Source organism: Lontra canadensis, unplaced genomic scaffold (genome assembly GCF_010015895.1).
Source record: "Lontra canadensis isolate GAN:19392208 unplaced genomic scaffold, GSC_riverotter_1.0 scaffold32, whole genome shotgun sequence".
Taxonomy (NCBI): Eukaryota; Metazoa; Chordata; class Mammalia; order Carnivora; family Mustelidae; genus Lontra; species Lontra canadensis.
The window spans coordinates 19980761-19997379 of NW_022631026.1; the positions used below are offsets into that span (position 1 = coordinate 19980761).

Sequence of the window (16619 nt, forward strand, 5' to 3'; positions counted from 1 at the left end):
GATGGAGAATGACCCAAGTGGGGAGGGGCAGGGGGAAAGGGAGAAGCAGACTCCTTGCTGGGCGGGGAGCTTGAGTCGGGGCTGGATCCCAGGCTGCCGAGATCACAACCAGAGTGAAAGGCAGACACTTAACCAACTGCGCCACCCAGGCATCCCTGTAATACATGTTTTTTTTTAATTGAAGATTTTATTTATTAATTTGACAGAGAGTGTGTACATAAGCACAAGCAGGCAGAGGAAGAGGGAGAAGCAGACTCTCTGCTGAGCAGGGAGCCCGACTTGGGGCTCCATCCCAGGACGCTGGGATCGTGACCTGAGCTGAAGGCAGACACTTAACCAACTGAGCCGCCCAGGCACCCTGTGTAGTACACCATCTTGATAAAAGACAGAAACTATATGATCTTGCCATCAGACACAGAAAAAATTTTGACAAACCCAACACCCTTTCATGGTAAAAACACTCAGCAAACTAGAAATAGAACATCCTTAGCCTAGCAAAGGACATCTGTGAAAATTCTACAGCTAACAGCATACCTGTCTCTGTGATCAAGAAAATGAGAAGTATGCCATTACTGTTCAGAATTGTAGTGGAAGTTCTAGCCAGGGCATTTAGGCAAAGAAAAGGGGGAAACCCAGATTGGGAGGGAAAACTATATTTGTAAGTAGTGAGATTTTGTATATAGAAAATCCTAAGGAGTGGTTCCTGGGTGGCTCGGTCGATTAAACATCTGCCTATGGTTTAGGTCATGATCATGGGGTCCTGGGATCAAGCCCCACATTGGGCGGCTTCCAGCTTGGAGGGAGCCTGCTTTCCCCTGCCCCACCCCCTGCTTGTGCTCTTTGCCCCACCCCTCAATAAAATCTTTCTTTTAAGTTCTTATTTATTTATTAGCACAAGTAGGGGAAGTAGCATGCAGAGAGAGAAGGAGAAACACATTCCCCACTGAGTAGGGACCCCAATCCGGGGCTTGATCCCAGGACTCTGGGATCGTGACCTGAGCTGAAGACAGATGCTAAACTGACTAAGCCACCCAGGCACCCCGTCAAAGAAATAAAATCTTAAAAAAAAAAAGAGAGAGAGAAAATCCTAGGGAACATACACAAAAAAATAAAACTGTTAGAACTGATGAACAAGTTCAGTAAACTTGGAGGATACAAGATAAATACACAGAAATCACTTGTATTTCTATACACTAGCAGCAAATAATCAAAAATTGAAATTAAGAAAAAGTTCCAGGGGTGCCTGGGTGGCTCGGTCATTAAGCAGCTGCCTTCAGCTCAAGTCGTAATCCCAGTATCCTGGGATTGAGCCCTGCATCAGGCTCCTTGCTCAGCGGGAAGCCTGCTTCTCCCTCTCCCACTCCCCCTGCTTGTGTTCCCTCTCTTGCTGTCTTTCTGTCAAATAAACAAAATCTTTTTAAAAAAATTTTACATATATATATATATATATAGAGAGAGAGAGAGAGAGAGAGAGAGAGAGAGAGTTCCATTTACAGTAGCATCAGAAAGAAGAAAAACTAGTTATGAAAAATTTAACAAGAGACATTCAAAACTTACATACTGATAACCACAAAATGTCAAAAGAAATTAAAGATCCATGTAATTGAAAAGACACCCTATGTTTATTAATTGAAGTTTTCATATTCTTAAAATGGCAGCATTAGCCAAAGTGATCTGCAGTTTCAGTGTAATCCTATTAAAATCCCAGCTGCTGGCTTGGGGCATGGGGGGGTGGTGGCTGGGAGAAATTGACAGGCTGATCTTAAAATTCATATGGAGGTGCAGGCATGGGACCCAGAATAGTCAAACAGGCTTTGATGTGAGGAATGACTTTTAAGCTGAGATCTGAAGAAATGAGTGAGTAAAAGATACTCAGAAAAGGATAGGGCTAGTGGAAAGAATGTAATCGATTCACATTTAAGACAAATCTCAAAATACTTTGTTCTCTAGAGAACTTAACTACCTTGGCTTAGAGACATTCAGGGAAGGAGTGTTGGGCCAAAGATGGATGATTTGCGGGTATATTTCTTATTCCGGGGTTATTTTTCTTATTCCGGGGGTTGGTTGTCTTTTCACTCTGATAGTGACCTTTGACACATAAAAGTTTTTTAATTTTGATGAAGTATAATTTGCCTTTTTTTTTTTGTTGCCTGTGCTTTTGGTATCATATCCGAGATACCGTTGCCAAATCCGATGTCATAAAATTTTTCTCCTATATTTTCTGAGTTTTTTTAGTTTTAAGTCTTATATGTAGGCCTTTGATCCATTTTGAGTTCATTTTTGTATATGGTAGTAAGTTAAGAGTCCAACTTCATTCTTTCCCATGTTAAAATCTGGTATGCCCAACACCACTTTTATTTATTTATCTTTTTAAAGATTTTTACTTATTTATTTGACAGTTTGATATAGAGAGAGTGCAAGTAGACAGAGCAGGAAGCAAAGGGAGAGGGAGAAGCAGGCTCTCCACTGCGCTGGGAGCCTGATGCGAGGCTAGATCCCAGGACCCTGGGATCATGACCTGAGCCAAAGGCAGCCGCTTAACCCACTGAGCCACCCAGGCACCCCCCAGCACCCATTTTTTGAAAAGACTATTCTTTCCTCCATTGAATGGACTTGGCCCTCTTGTTGAAAATCATTTGATCATACATGCGAGGGATTATTTCTTGGCTCTGTATCCGATGTATTCATGTATATATCTTTATGCCAGTAGCACAGTGTTTTGATTATTGCAGCTTTGTAGTAAGTTTTGAAATCAGGAAATAAGTATGAATCTTCTAACTTTGTACTTCTTTTCAAGATCATTTTTGCTGTTCAGGGTCCCTCAAGGCTATAAATGAATTTTAGGGATGGATTCTTCTATTTGCACAAATGGTGATGTTGGGATTTCAGTGGGGCAGACATTTATTTTTAATTGATTTTTCTGCATAGGATCTTCCTGTGCCCTAGCAGTATAGCCTCTTGAGATTTTAAGAGCTCTGTAGAGGTTTTTTGTTTTGTTTTGTTTTGTTTTGAGCTCTGTAGAATTTTTGATTCAGGCTTCTGCAGGGTAATACTCATGACCTGAAATCATGATCCAGCTTGGATTTAGATTATGCCTAAGAGATTGCCGTTTCAGGTCTTTTGCCCATATCTTCAGTTTTGATGAGAATATCTAGAAACTAGACAGCCTCGTGTTGGGGTAAGATAATATTTGACAGTGTTATATCTTAGGAATTGTGTTTCTTTTTCTAAGTAATTTGCAAATTTGTATAGGCTTTTTGCATGGGGTGATTTCAGGGTGATGGTATAAAACTTCCAGATTATAAAAATAACACTGAAAATTGAGAATAATAAAGTCATTTTTAGAGAATATTAAGCTATAAGTCGTGATAAAATGTCAATTAAATCTTCCTTCCATTATAGCATGCCAATGAAGATGTGGAAAGAATGTTACTAGGAAACAAATGTGATATGGATGATAAAAGAGTTGTACCTAAAGGAAAAGGAGAACAGGTAAAAGCTATGAATGAAACTAATACACTGTCCTTTCTTTGTGAAGATGGCATGACATTTGATTGTTAGTAGTGGTAATGAATGTGCTGAGCTCTTCACATTGTTTTATAAGTGCTGTGGGAAACAAGTTATCGTGAGTTAATTTTTTCAGTGCCTATCTAACAGGTGTGGGAGAATCAAACCTTCGGTAGTAGTATCTTTAGCTGTATTTAAACTACAAAGAGGAAAAATAACAAATCAGTGATCCCCAATTTTGTAACTTAAGACTTTAAGCACCTCACTTAGAGTATTTGATGTTAACTCCTGAAGTGAGGAGAGGATTCTTCTATTATTATTTTTGTTTGCTTATTTATTTTTGAAAGAACTTGATCATTTGAATTGTGGCCCATTGAAGTACTTTGCTTTATATAACCTAGTAGGGACTGCTGCCTTTAGAATAATATTATTTCCTCCAGGATGCTAAAGTCAACAGTTGGCACCCTGTGCTTGATAATTTTATGATGACATTTTGCTTCTATTTTAGATTGCAAGGGAGCATGGTATTAGATTTTTTGAGACTAGTGCAAAAGCAAATATAAACATCGAAAAGGCTTTCCTCACATTAGCTGAAGATATCCTTCGAAAGGTAAGATCCAAGGTGCCCAGTGTCACAATTCTTTTTTGAAGTACTGGATTAACATATAAAAATTAGATTTGGGTGGTATTGTTCCTAAATGTTTACTTATCACCAGTATCTAACCCTCCTAAAGTGGAGTAGAGACTTGGGGAAGCAGTGAGCCATTAGAGATCTGTAACATCTGGTCAGTGGTAACACTGTCCTGAGCTCCCACACTGACTGTCAGGTCCCCAGTTTCATTCTCCTTTTTTTCAGCTTTTTGTCGGATCTGTGCTCTTGTGGCCCTTCTGTTTACTTTTAGACTCACTTCTCTCATACATTCTTTGTATTTCCATAGATAATTTCTTAAAATTTAAGATAATAGTTACTGCTACAGAATCACTTTCTTCTATCTATATAGTCATTTCTCAGATATGCCAGTAAAGAACCTGTCTATATTATATAGTGAATAAATGCAATAAATCCATCCCTATTTTTCATTTAGCCACAACCATTTCAATCTGTGATATTTTAAAAATTGCTGAAATACGGTCTCAGGGAATTCATTTTACTTCAGGGTTAGTTTTCTGAATTTAACTTGGGAATCCCCATACCTACCAATATGAGTTGCTTGTAGCAAAATTGGGAATTGATTTTCGTAGTTCTCTTCAAATGAGTAGATATAATATCCAGATTTGGTTCTAAATCCTGAGTTGTCCATTCAGTCTGGTATCTTTAAATACACATGAAAACAGAAAAAATCTGACACAACTCCTAATGGAGAAGCAGTTATTGTATAGGAGAAAATTATTTGCTTCTGGCAACCTTTCTATTTTTATAATTGAAATAACAGTATTTTTTCAAAACCCAGTCCCCAAATTAAAAAATACATATATCTGTAAAATACATGCTGTAATAGAGATGGTATCTCAAATATAAATCTAGTGACATTTCAGAGAAATCAAACAACTTCATTTTTTATAGTGAAATGTGGTTATCCGTTAACTATAAGTGTGTGTTCAAACCAGAAAAAAGTCATCATTTATACTGCTATTCACAGTGACTACAAAAGTTGTGCCCTTCCACATCTGCCAGCATCCTGGTATCTATAATATATTGACTAATAGAAAGCAAGTTAGGATGTAATACGTGTAGTCTGACCTTATTTTTTTAATTATGTATGATACCAAACACACATGTATTAACATGTGCACACACGTTTGGTTATGTTCAGCAAATAAAGATCTGGAAGGATCTGTATCAAATGTAAATAGTGAGTATTCCAAGTGGGTGACGGAGGTAAGGAGAAGGAGACATAGAATAGAATTACTCAATGACTCTGACATTTATATAGTTTTGTTTAGAAAACTTAACGTATCTTTTTAGTTAAAAAAGAAAAAAACTTAAAAATTTTAAAATATTCCTCACAGTATATAAAGGTAAAACCCCTTGGAATTTCTTGAGGAATTTTTATATTTTTATATACATTTTTATATTTGAAAATATTCCTGTGAAAAATAAAAATAGAAGCATAGAAAAGTAAGTACTAGATGGACAAGGAAAAACGTTCATATTTTTAATTAAATGAAGGGAGTAACAGGAATAGAAAAATGCTCTTTTAATTAATGGGATACTTTGTATTTCAGAGTTTGGTAGGTCACAGTGAAAGATTATTCCAGTACCCACAGAATTTACCACAATACTTGTTGAAATCCCCTTGTCTCTTGTGTTCTTTCTCTTTCTGGATTTTTTTGTTTTCTCCATTGTTTTTGATTTTTTTTTCTGTCCACACTGTATCCCTTGATTTTTCTCACTAATCTTGGCATTAAAAAAAAAGATGCTTATATAGTCTTAAAATCTGCTTCCAAATATGACAGATCTTCCTTGTTACCGTATTAAAGGTTAAAAAGTATGCATTCACTGATAAAGATCTCAGTCTGGTCTCTGTCTTCCCCGTGTAGGCATGCCCCAATGTGGGGTCCCATTTTTTTCTCAATACACATACATACACTTTTTGATGTGGTAAAATTAGAAGTTAAACAGCAAACAATGGGAAATACAGGAGTGCTTCCTGACCAGCAGCTTCCTGTGCCATGATTTCTCTCCTGACTTAGTAAATGAAAATTAAACTTTAGAATGAAAGCAATTCAGAACATTTTTAACTTAATTATTTGAATAGGTAATTCATTCTCATGGTTCAAACCTTTAAAATAAAGAGAGTGCAAGTGCAGAGAAGTTTCCCACCACATTCCCCCAGCTCCTCATTCATCCCCCACAGGTAACCAGTGTAATTAACTAACCTCTTAATTTTTAATATATGAGTAAATATTAATATATATATTTTTATTCCCACCAACTTTTTCCCCCCACCAACTTCTTTAAAAACAGATAAGGCAACTTGCTGTATTCTGAAAGTAAAATAATTCCACTTTTTAAATAATTGAATGCTACTCCTACAAGTAGATGTGTCATAATTAAACAGTTTTTCTCAGTGAGGAACATGCAGGTGATTTTTAGCCTTATGATCTCATAAATTGCACTGCAGTGAATAATCTTAAATTTAAATCATTTTACAAGCATAGGATTATGTGCAAATATATGAAGGACAGATTCCTAGAAGTGGCCAAAGAGCATGTATGTACATTTTTATTCTGATACATCTTGCCACATGCTGGCATGAGGGTTTTACCCATTTACATTCCTACTAGCAGTGGATCAGAATGTCTGTTTCCTCACACTCTGGCCACGTAATTGATTCTAAGACTTTCAGATCTTTCCCAACCTGACAGGTTAAAAAAAAAAGTAGATTTAATTTGCAGCTCTTTTGGGAGTATGGTGAGCATTTTTAAAGATAGTTTTAAGAACCACTTTTGTATTTTCTTTTCTGTAAACTTGTTTTATTCCTTTGCTTACTTTTTTAGTTATTGGCCCTTTTCTTATTCTTAGCTAGGAATGGCTTATATTTATATTGAAATAAACTTGATTAATACTTTGGCTTTAAAATGTTTTACTTTGCATGGGAGAATTCCTTTTTTCAGAGAGTCTCTTTCAAGGATCTAAGTTAAATTGTAAAAGGATAGACCGTGAGTGAGGTGTTAAGTGAAGGAATATAGTGACCTCCCTGGTTACAAGTACCCATTCCGCCCCCCCAACATCCATGTACTTTTAACTGACCCACACCTGGAAGTTACCAGAGGAGGACTGTTTCCTTTGTAACCATATTCCTTTGCTGTGGCATAGATGCTGAAGGACTCTTTCTCTTCTGTCATTTTTCTCAAGATCTGCAGTAGGAATAAAGTTGGTCGCTCAGGAAAACCCAAAGTTTTTTTAATGCAAAACTTGTAGCTTTGACATGCAGTAAGGAAAAGAATCCCATAAGGCAGTGTGGGTAGGTAGGTGAGCTCAAAGTGCAAGTTGAAATTTCACTTCCATATGAGTTAAGTAGGACTTCCCTCGAGCTACATGACTTTCTAAAATATTTTAAGTTGTTCCCCCTGGTTTACCTTAACTTTATCTTGTTTCATTGAGAAAATACATTCCCAGTTACATCTTAGCTTTTAAAATTTCATTTTTGGTGACCCACTGTTAACACAGCAGCCTGGATAAATTTCACAGATTGATACTGAGTAAAGGGAATAATACATAAAAGAATACATAAAACATGGTTCCATGTATTTGAAGGTCAAGAACAGAAAAAAAAAACTAATCTCTGGTGACCAAAACGAGAGTACTGTTTACCTTTAGGAGGGTAGTACTGGCTGGAAAGGGACACAGGGGAGCCTCTGGGGATATTATGTTCTATGGTTTTTTTTTTTTTTTTTTAAGATTTTATTTATTTATTTGACAGAGAGATCACAAGTAGGCAGAGAGGCAGGCAGAGAGAGGAAGGAAAAGCAGGCTCCCTGCTGAGCAGAGAGCTCGATGCAGGGCTCGATCCCAGGATGCTGGGATCATGACCTGAGCTGAAGGCAGAGGCCTCAACCCACTGAGCCACCCAGGTGCCCCTATGTTCTATGTTTCGATCTGATAGTTTCACTTTATATACTCAAAATCCATCAAGCACAATTAAGATTTGTATACTTCACTGAATGTAAGCGGTTTCTAAAAAAAAAATTCCCTTCCTATATACCGTATGGGCTATCCATTGAAAATAGTATATTCTTTTGATTTTAAAAGTAATATTTAGGTTACTGGGGAAATACAGGATTGTTCATAGAAAAAAATAAAATCACTCGTAAACCCACCATCTAAGGGTTTTCTGCTGTTAACATTTGGTGTCTCTCCTTTTGATTTTTTTTTCTATATCCATTTTTACCATGAATTATACAATTTGCATTCTGCCCTACCCTTTTTCTTCCACTTACCGTTGGCATATCACTGTTGAGCTTGCCTTTTTAAATCTGTGGCAGAGCATTACAAACTTCAGTCTCAGAAGGCAAGTAACTAGACAGAAAGGGCTGTTTCACTTCTCTGGGGTTAGACTTGACCCGACATTGGTTTTATACAGATGCCTTTTGATAATGCTTTTTAAGTACTAGATACTAGACCCCTGGGGGTCCGGGCTAAGAGACAGCAAACCTCTGTGCGAGGGAGAGCAGAAAAGATACTGGAAGCTTTATTCAAGGGATGCCTAGAGGCCTTTAGACATTTCACAGCTTGGAGTCAGCAGGCAAAATGTAGATGGAAAACAAAGCTTCCAGATCTTTACTTTGCATGGGAGAGAGAACCTACCTGTGTGACTGGAGTTACTTTTTGTTACCTTTATGAGAATATTTCTGCTGAATCTTGATTTCTCCATAGCAATGTTTTTCATGGGTTGCTTTCCTTGTGTGTTTGTTCCAGACCCCTGTAAAAGAGCCCAACAGTGAAAATGTAGATATCAGCAGTGGAGGCGGCGTGACAGGCTGGAAGAGCAAATGTTGCTGAGCGTCCTCCCGTCAGTTGCCATCCACCACCCTGTTTTCTCCTCTTGCTGCAAAATAAACCACTCTGTCCATTTTTAACTCTAAACAGATATTTTTGTTCCTCATCTTAACTCTCCAGTCCCCCTGTTTCATTTGTTCTTTCATCCGTGACTGCTTGCTGACTTTATAATTTTCTTCAAACAAGAAAATGTATAGAAAAAATCATGTCTGTGACTTCATTTTTAAATGTACTTGCTCAGCTCACCACTGCATTTCAGTTGTATTATAGTCCAGTTCTTCTTATCAACATTAAAACCTATAGCAATCATTTCAACTCTATTCTGCAAATTGTATAAGAATAAAAGTTAGAATTAACAATTTTATTTTGTACAACAGTGGAATTTTCTGTCCTGGATAATGTGCTTGAGTCCCTATAATCTATAGACATGTGATAGCAAAAGAAACAAAAGCCAGGAAAACACTCATTTTCGCCTTGAATATGTAAATGGGATTAATTTTGTCCTGTGCCTTATGTGGAAAGGAATTTCTTTGGTTTTTCCTTTGTTTGTTAGTTTGTTTGTTTTGGTGGAAGCATGTGCAGGAGACATACATATCATCCAGACATAAACCATTAAAATGTTTGTGGTTTGCTTGGCTGTAATTTTCAAAGTAGTTACTTGAGGACAAAGGGTAATGCAGAAATGATAGCTTTGGTTTGCTGAGTCTTAATTTTAAGTGGCCTTGATATTTAAAACTATTCCTGCCACCGGTTCTTCTCTTGGGCCACTTTTTCCTTGTGTCTGTCTGCCTGCATGCTGCTTTCTTTGCTTCTCCCTCCCCCACCACCCAATGGTATGAGTTATTTAAAAATGAAAGGGGCAAACTAGTAGGTTTTTCAAGTTTAACATAAAGTACTGACTTAACTCGCTACGTAAACTGAAAGATCAATTCTAACTGCCTACTGCTATCAAATGTCTTCCCCTCATTTTCTCTCTCCCCTAAAACTTCGGCCCCAGATTCCTCCATTCGCTCTTTTACTTTCATGCTCTTCTCCTTCCCTCTTTGTTCCCTTTCTGTCCACTGAGTTTATGAAATGGAAGAGTTAATTGCATGCACTAGTGTTTGGAGGGTGTTGTGGTTTGTCTTTCTAATTAGGTGTATAGCCTGTTCACTTTCCTAGAATAAATCTCGTGACCGAAATTTGAGTAGTCTCCATTCTGGCAACTCCTCTAGCAGCTTGGTAGCCCAGTAAAGGTTTGGTTGGTTTTGGTTTTGGTTTTGTTTTAAATGGTGGGAAGGAGGAGTGAAATTTATTAACATGTTTGCCAAATATACTGAAATTTGGCCTTTGAAGAACACTTTTTCAGTGTTAAGTTGTCTTTACCTTAAGATTAGAAATACTTTAGAATATTATTAATTTTAAGTCCCGTCTTCACATCCCTTTGGAAAATGTGTATTACCATGGATTTGGGAAAAGGACAACAAAAGGCTTTTCATGTACAGATAAGATCTCCAGCTGTCTATAACCCTGTCCTTTTTTCACTTCATTTTCCTAGTTTTGCTTCATGGCTTATCATCAGGATAGGGTAAGTTAAGTTTGCTACGCTGCTAGCATCCTAAGATGATACCTTTGTTGAAATAATTGTGAATAGCATGATTCATTTCTAGCAGAGGCTGAGTTTAGGACAGCAGCTTCCATTGAAAAGTCTCTGTGTGTCGTGGATAGCATTTTAATGCCCTTTTGGCTCACGTCAACAGCATAGGGACGTATCTGCTGTAAACATCCATGAATTTTTCAGATAGTGCCCTGAAAACAATTTTATATGCCTCACTGGTTGTTGTTCTTAGGTTTTTCCTTCACTTGACTTTATCATTGTTTACTAGTAAAAGCAGCATTGCCAAATAATCCCTAATTTTCCACTAAAAATAATAATGAAATGATGTTAAGCTTCTTGAAAAGTTATAGGTTAAACCTACTATTGTTAGATTAATTTTAATGTACGTGTTGCTTTCCTCCATCTGGAATGTGGCAATAGCTTTTTTATTTTTAACCCTCTTTAATCCTTATTCAATTCAGTGACTTAAGGTTTGAGAGCTAAACACTGGGATTTTTGGGTAAAAAAAAAAGACTGACAGTTTTGTTTGCATAATTATAATCGGCATTGTACATAGAAAGGATATGGCTACCTTTTGTTAAATCTGCACTTTCTAAATATCAAAAAAAAAGGGAAATGGAGTATAAATCAATTTTTGTATAACCTGTTTGAAACATGAGTTTTATTTGCTTAATATTAGGGCTTTGCCCCTTTTTCTGTAAGTCTCTTGGGATCCTGTGTAGAAGCTGTTCTCATTAAACACCAAACAGTTAAGTCCATTCTCTGGTACTAGCTACAAATTCGGTTTCATATTCTACTTAACAATTTAAATAAACTGAAATATTTCTAGATGGTCTACTTCTGTTCATATAAAAACAAAACTTGATTTCCAACTGTGTGGCTTGGTTTTCATTTATTTATGGAGTTGAAGATGGAGGATCACCTCTGAAGACAATGCAAAATAGCAGGCTGGATATTAGAGGAGCAGAAATAGAAGGGAAATAACTTTCTCAGCCTAGGGGAAACAGAAAGCAGTGTCAAGAACTATCTTTGGTAAGAAACTATATAAAAAATGGAAATCTAAGCAGAGTCATCCTGGTGTCAAAAGAGATACCAGTCAGTCATTCCCCAGCCAACAACGCTAGAATGTGCCGAAGGCCAGCTGCTCTGAACACAGCAGATGACCCTGGGGCACCAAGGAAGGCTCCCTGCCCGGAGGTGAATGCTGTTTTAGCAGTGACCATCCGTTTATCTGAAAAAAGTATTTCCAGGTTTGTTTGTTTTTTTGTCTTTTTTTAAAAAAGATTTTTATTTATTTGCGAGAGAGTGAAAGCATGAATGGGGAGCAGAGGGAGAACCAGACTCCCCCCGAGCAGGGAGCCCGATTTGGGGCTCGATCCCAGGACCCCCCTGGATCATGACCTGAGCCTAAGGCAGAGGCTTAACCTACTGAGCCACCCATTTGCCCTGAAAGCTTTGTCTTATATAAAGAAACTTCGTATATAAAGTTTTATAATAAAACAGCTTTGTTTTATATAAAGAAAAGCTTAATCCCATATTAGGGCATTATTGGTCAATAGAGATAAAAAAAATTTTTAAAGCTTTTATTTATTTGAGAGGGAACACAAGCAGGGGGAGTGAGCGAGGGAGAAGCAGGCCTCCTGCTGAGCAGGGAGCTTGCTGTGGGGCTCAGTCCTGGACTCTGGGATCATGACCTGAGCTGAAGGCAGACGCTTAATGACTGAGCCACCCAGGTGCCCCTAGAGATAAATATTTGTTGACAAGATTATCTCTGCGGGAAGGAGAATGTGTGGAAGTTTTCTCATCCTGCAGTGTTGATAGGAATCCCCTGAGTGCTTTTACTGTTTCCCCATTCACTCTCCCAACTTTTACTGTTTTGTGTGTCTAGGGTGAGGCCCATGATTCTCATTCTGAGGCTGGTATAGGAAAATAGAACATGGTCTCTGCCCTTAAATCTGCGATCTAGTTTAGAAAGCAAAACCAGTCATCAGCTAAGCCTATGTAAGAGCCAACGAGGGGCGCCTGGCTGGCTGGGCCAGTAGAACATGCAGCTCTTGATCCAGGATCCTGAGTGTAAGCCCTGCATTGGGCGGAGAGCTTACACTTAAAAACAATCAACTAGATGTGATTTGGATTTTAAGTACTGTATTAATAGTTAAGAGCAAGTTCAGTTGATGGGAGTAGTTGGGTTGGCTTTTTGAGGGAATAGGGGACATGAACTGGTTCTTAGGTAAATAGATTGGCTAATGCTAATGGGTAAAGTAAGGGACCACTCATAAATGTGAAACTGGCTTTGCTTATGTGAGAAACCAGCAGTCCAGCTGAACGATGCTGGGCAATGGGGGAATCCTGTTGAGCCCTCCAGAGTGGTGATAGCAGTGTGTGTGAGGAAACCAATTCTAGTTGTGTTGGAAGAGGAAGAACTGGAAGGTTCTGGAGATAACATAGGAAGTTAGTAGGTTAATTGAGATTTTAGTAGGACCAGGCTAAAATGATGGCAGAGGGCAATGCAGGGTTTAAGTTCAAGTATGTGAAAGGGAAAGAATACTTTTTGCTTACTAGGGAGTCCACCAATTACTTGTGACACTTGTCTATGTTCTTTGGGTTATGTACCCAATGACCCAGTGAGACGGTGTATAAAATACCGTTTATTTACAAAATAAACAGGTTCAGATTAAGTACTTTGGCTAAGGTTGCACATCCCATTGGTGCTGGAGTTAGATTTTGAAACCAAGCCTGAAGCCAGTGCTCATTGTTTTTACCTTCACCTTATCACAGTTTCTCAGAATAGGGTCTTAAGGTTTGGTTAAAAATATTTTAATGAAGGTAATATGGGCTCTGTGCCAGCGCTAACAGAATTCTAGAGTGTAGTCTTACCTAGTTAATGTAACCATTGAGCCTGACCTTGAAAGTACTTACACCAGTTAACTACTGTTTTTAGTTTAAACCCATAATCCACCCCTACCACCCTGCCAATTTTATGTTTCCTCCTACTCCAAACCATCTTTGGGCTGAAAGTAAACAGGCAGTTAGTTGCTTTTTACATTTCTCTTAATTGGCTTTCTAAGACTAGACTTTAAGGGGCACCTGTGTTAATTAATCACTACCACAAGTAGTGGTGGAAGAACTCAAAATACAGGGAAGGGGAAAGAAGGCAGAGTTTATGCCACATTCTTAGGTGGATTTGAGATCGTTTGTAATAAATGACTAGCAGAGTATAACTTGGTACAAGATTAAGAGTCCTCTAGGGGGATCGAGGGCTTCAGGCTTTTCCGGGACACTGAATTTGGGTCTGGGGTTTCCAGCACTGAAATAAAGAGAGGTATAGTCCTGTTGCATCTTCAAGAGAGTGGTTGCTAAGAAAAAATCTCTAGCACAAAATTCAGAAATTTCTACCATTAAGGTTTATTGGCCTACAAAGTGAAGATGTCTCCAATGCAAGTTCATAAAATGCATAAATTTGCTTGTCCTTTTGCTCTACCATTTTTGTGAATTTCCGAAAAACAAAAGTAGATTGAAAGTCCATGGTGTAGACTTGTAGCTTTCTGGTGAGATGACTTGGTATAGACAGTTTATTTGCTTCTTCAAGAAAGGGTAATTACATTCTCATTTGATTCTGAAATGATCGCAGCTCATCATTTGACTGGAGCTAGAGCGTAGTCAGTCCAAGATTGAGCTCTCCTGTGAGTGCTTGAAGCGCAGGGTTTTAGAGGTAAGTGGAAAAGGTCCATTTACTTGAGTCCAGATGTGCCGGGGCAGAATGGATATCGCTTTGAAAATGATCGGACTCAGCGGAGAGGCTGTGCACCTGGGCCCCTTCTGAAGTGCTTGGAATATTCCATCAAAGCCTCCTAAGTGTCATGTCGGCAATTACAGAAGCCACGGGTCTGGTAAGTTTTGAAGGCGGATGCCACAGTGGACTGCGGGGAGAGCAAGGGACTGACTTGCCCCAGCCCGGCACTCAGGGATAACCCAGTTCAGTCCGAAGGCCTCCAGGCTGTGCTCTTCTCTGTGGTGCCTCCCACACATCCCATCCGTCTTCATCAACCCAGGCCCCTTATGTGTTACCTTGGAAGTAAATGAAGAGAATGATGTGAAAAATCAATTCCTAGGGTAGGGGTCACTTTTCCAGTTTCAACTCCAGGTCACTCATGTGGGAGGTGATATTACTATTCTTGTTTCTAATCACCCAACTTTGAGACCTCAACCGATGATGACTGTTTCCCTCGTGGTCACTTAGTACTGTTCAGTTTTCCTCCATTATCGCCTGTCTCGCCCTTGACGATCCCACCGCTCTCATTTTGATACTTGGTCCTCTCTTGTAGACCACAGCATTACTTTCCTAACTCGCCACCTAGTGTTGCTGTCCCCCTCATGCCCCTTGTCCCTCTTGGACACATCAGACGGTTCATCTTCTGAACACTCCACTGTCCTGCTTGAGAATGTCCAGTGGCCCCGTTGCCTACAGCAAGGATGTGTCATGCTTTGATCATGGCTTGTCACTATCCAAGCTTCTAGGGAAATAAAACAGTGAGTTGACCTGGTGCAACAGTTGGGGACCTTCTCCAGGCCCCAATCCGTGGTATAGCCTTAACTGTCACCCAAAGTGCCACACAGATTGACTTAGCTATTTGTAGGCCTCAAAACAGTTCAGGCAACAAATTGCCTCTACCATCCCTTGTCTTAATACCCCTCTGTGCAGTTCTTAGTTGCAAATGGTAAAAACCAACTTGGCCTTATTTAAACAGTAAAGGACATTTCTTAAAAGGAGGTTAAAGTTGCATTTTTATTTTATTTTTTAAATTTTTTAAAAGATTTTATTTATTTGACAGAGATCACAAGTAGGCATGCAGGGAGAGGAAGGCAGGCTCCCTGCTGAGCAGAGAGCCCGATGCGGGACCCGATCCCAGGATCCTGGGATCACGACCTGAACCGAAGGCAGAGGCCCTAACCCACTGAGCCACCCAGGTACCCCTAAATTTGTATTTTTATACAAAGGTGGTGGCAGTGACCTGATTGTTCATTTTCCACAAATCCCTCCATAAAAACACAGCAAGTAGGATGGGAAAACCCATGAACAGTGTATACAGCAAAAGCACTTGATAAGGTACCCCACAAACTCCACAAACACAAGCAGGTTGGGGCAAACTTCTGACAGAAACAGGAGCTGCCTCATAATGTCTGTGAAGAAGAAAGCCTAGGGAAGAAACAGGGCATCTGGTGGTTGGAAGAACACCAAAGTAACCAGCAAGTACTTGAAAACGCTGCAAGCCAATATTAGAGCAGTGGCTGATACAGGGGTTTGCACAATCCAACAGCAAGTGAGTGCAGGGGTTTACTAGGAACTCAGAAGACTGCAACAGTCCGAGCCCTAAGAAGTTCCCTTTTCCCACTAAAAGAAACCAGAGCTTTGTGAAGAAATGTCAGAGTCCATGTATGTCACATCAGACAGAGAAGTTCTGGAAATCTAAGGATGTGTCAGTAGGGCTTGGGAGCCAACTTGAAGAGACCCACTCCAGCCAGAGAGCGGACACCTGGAACACATGAGATGTTTATAAACCTATGGGTCCGTAATGATGGAATGTGCACGTGCAGGCGCACACACTCCTCATCGGTCACTGTCGGAAGTCACTTGGGCAACAGCTCTCTTCCCCACCATACCCTCCCTGGTAAGTAAAAGAATCCAGAACTTACCTCAGCTTCCTGGTCACTGGTTGACTGAAGAGTAGAGGGGGCCAGAAGAAGCCACTGGGGCATAAAAATGATTTGGAACTGAAGGTTTCTGAATTTCTGAAATCCTTTATCTGCTTAAGAGCTTAGCTTCCTGAATGAACTCACTTGTCCCTGAGGAGCAACTCTGAGCTCTTGGAGAGATTTGTACCACACCCAAACACAGCGTCACAGGCCTCTTTTACCTCCTGTCCTCCTAAAGGTCCATTTATCCTGCCAAAAAGTCATGTAAGTGCCCTTTCTTCCTCTCCTCGTGTAAGAAGTGCTTCTCTGCTCTTCCCT

At 39.3% G+C, this 16619-nt stretch overlaps 1 protein-coding gene across 1 annotated transcript in view; it reads left to right on the forward strand.

Moving 5' to 3' along the window:
- The window catches only part of RAB10 (RAB10, member RAS oncogene family), an 87863-nt gene extending 76428 nt beyond the window's left edge, over positions 1-11435 (forward strand). Inside the window, exons 4-6 of the mRNA XM_032866989.1 lie at positions 3403-3492; positions 4016-4117; positions 8930-11435. Coding sequence (XP_032722880.1) covers positions 3403-3492; positions 4016-4117; positions 8930-9013 — 276 coding nt within the window. The 3' untranslated portion in view covers positions 9014-11435. The remainder of the gene's footprint in view (positions 1-3402; positions 3493-4015; positions 4118-8929) is intronic.
- Positions 11436-16619: the final 5184 nt, after the last annotated feature.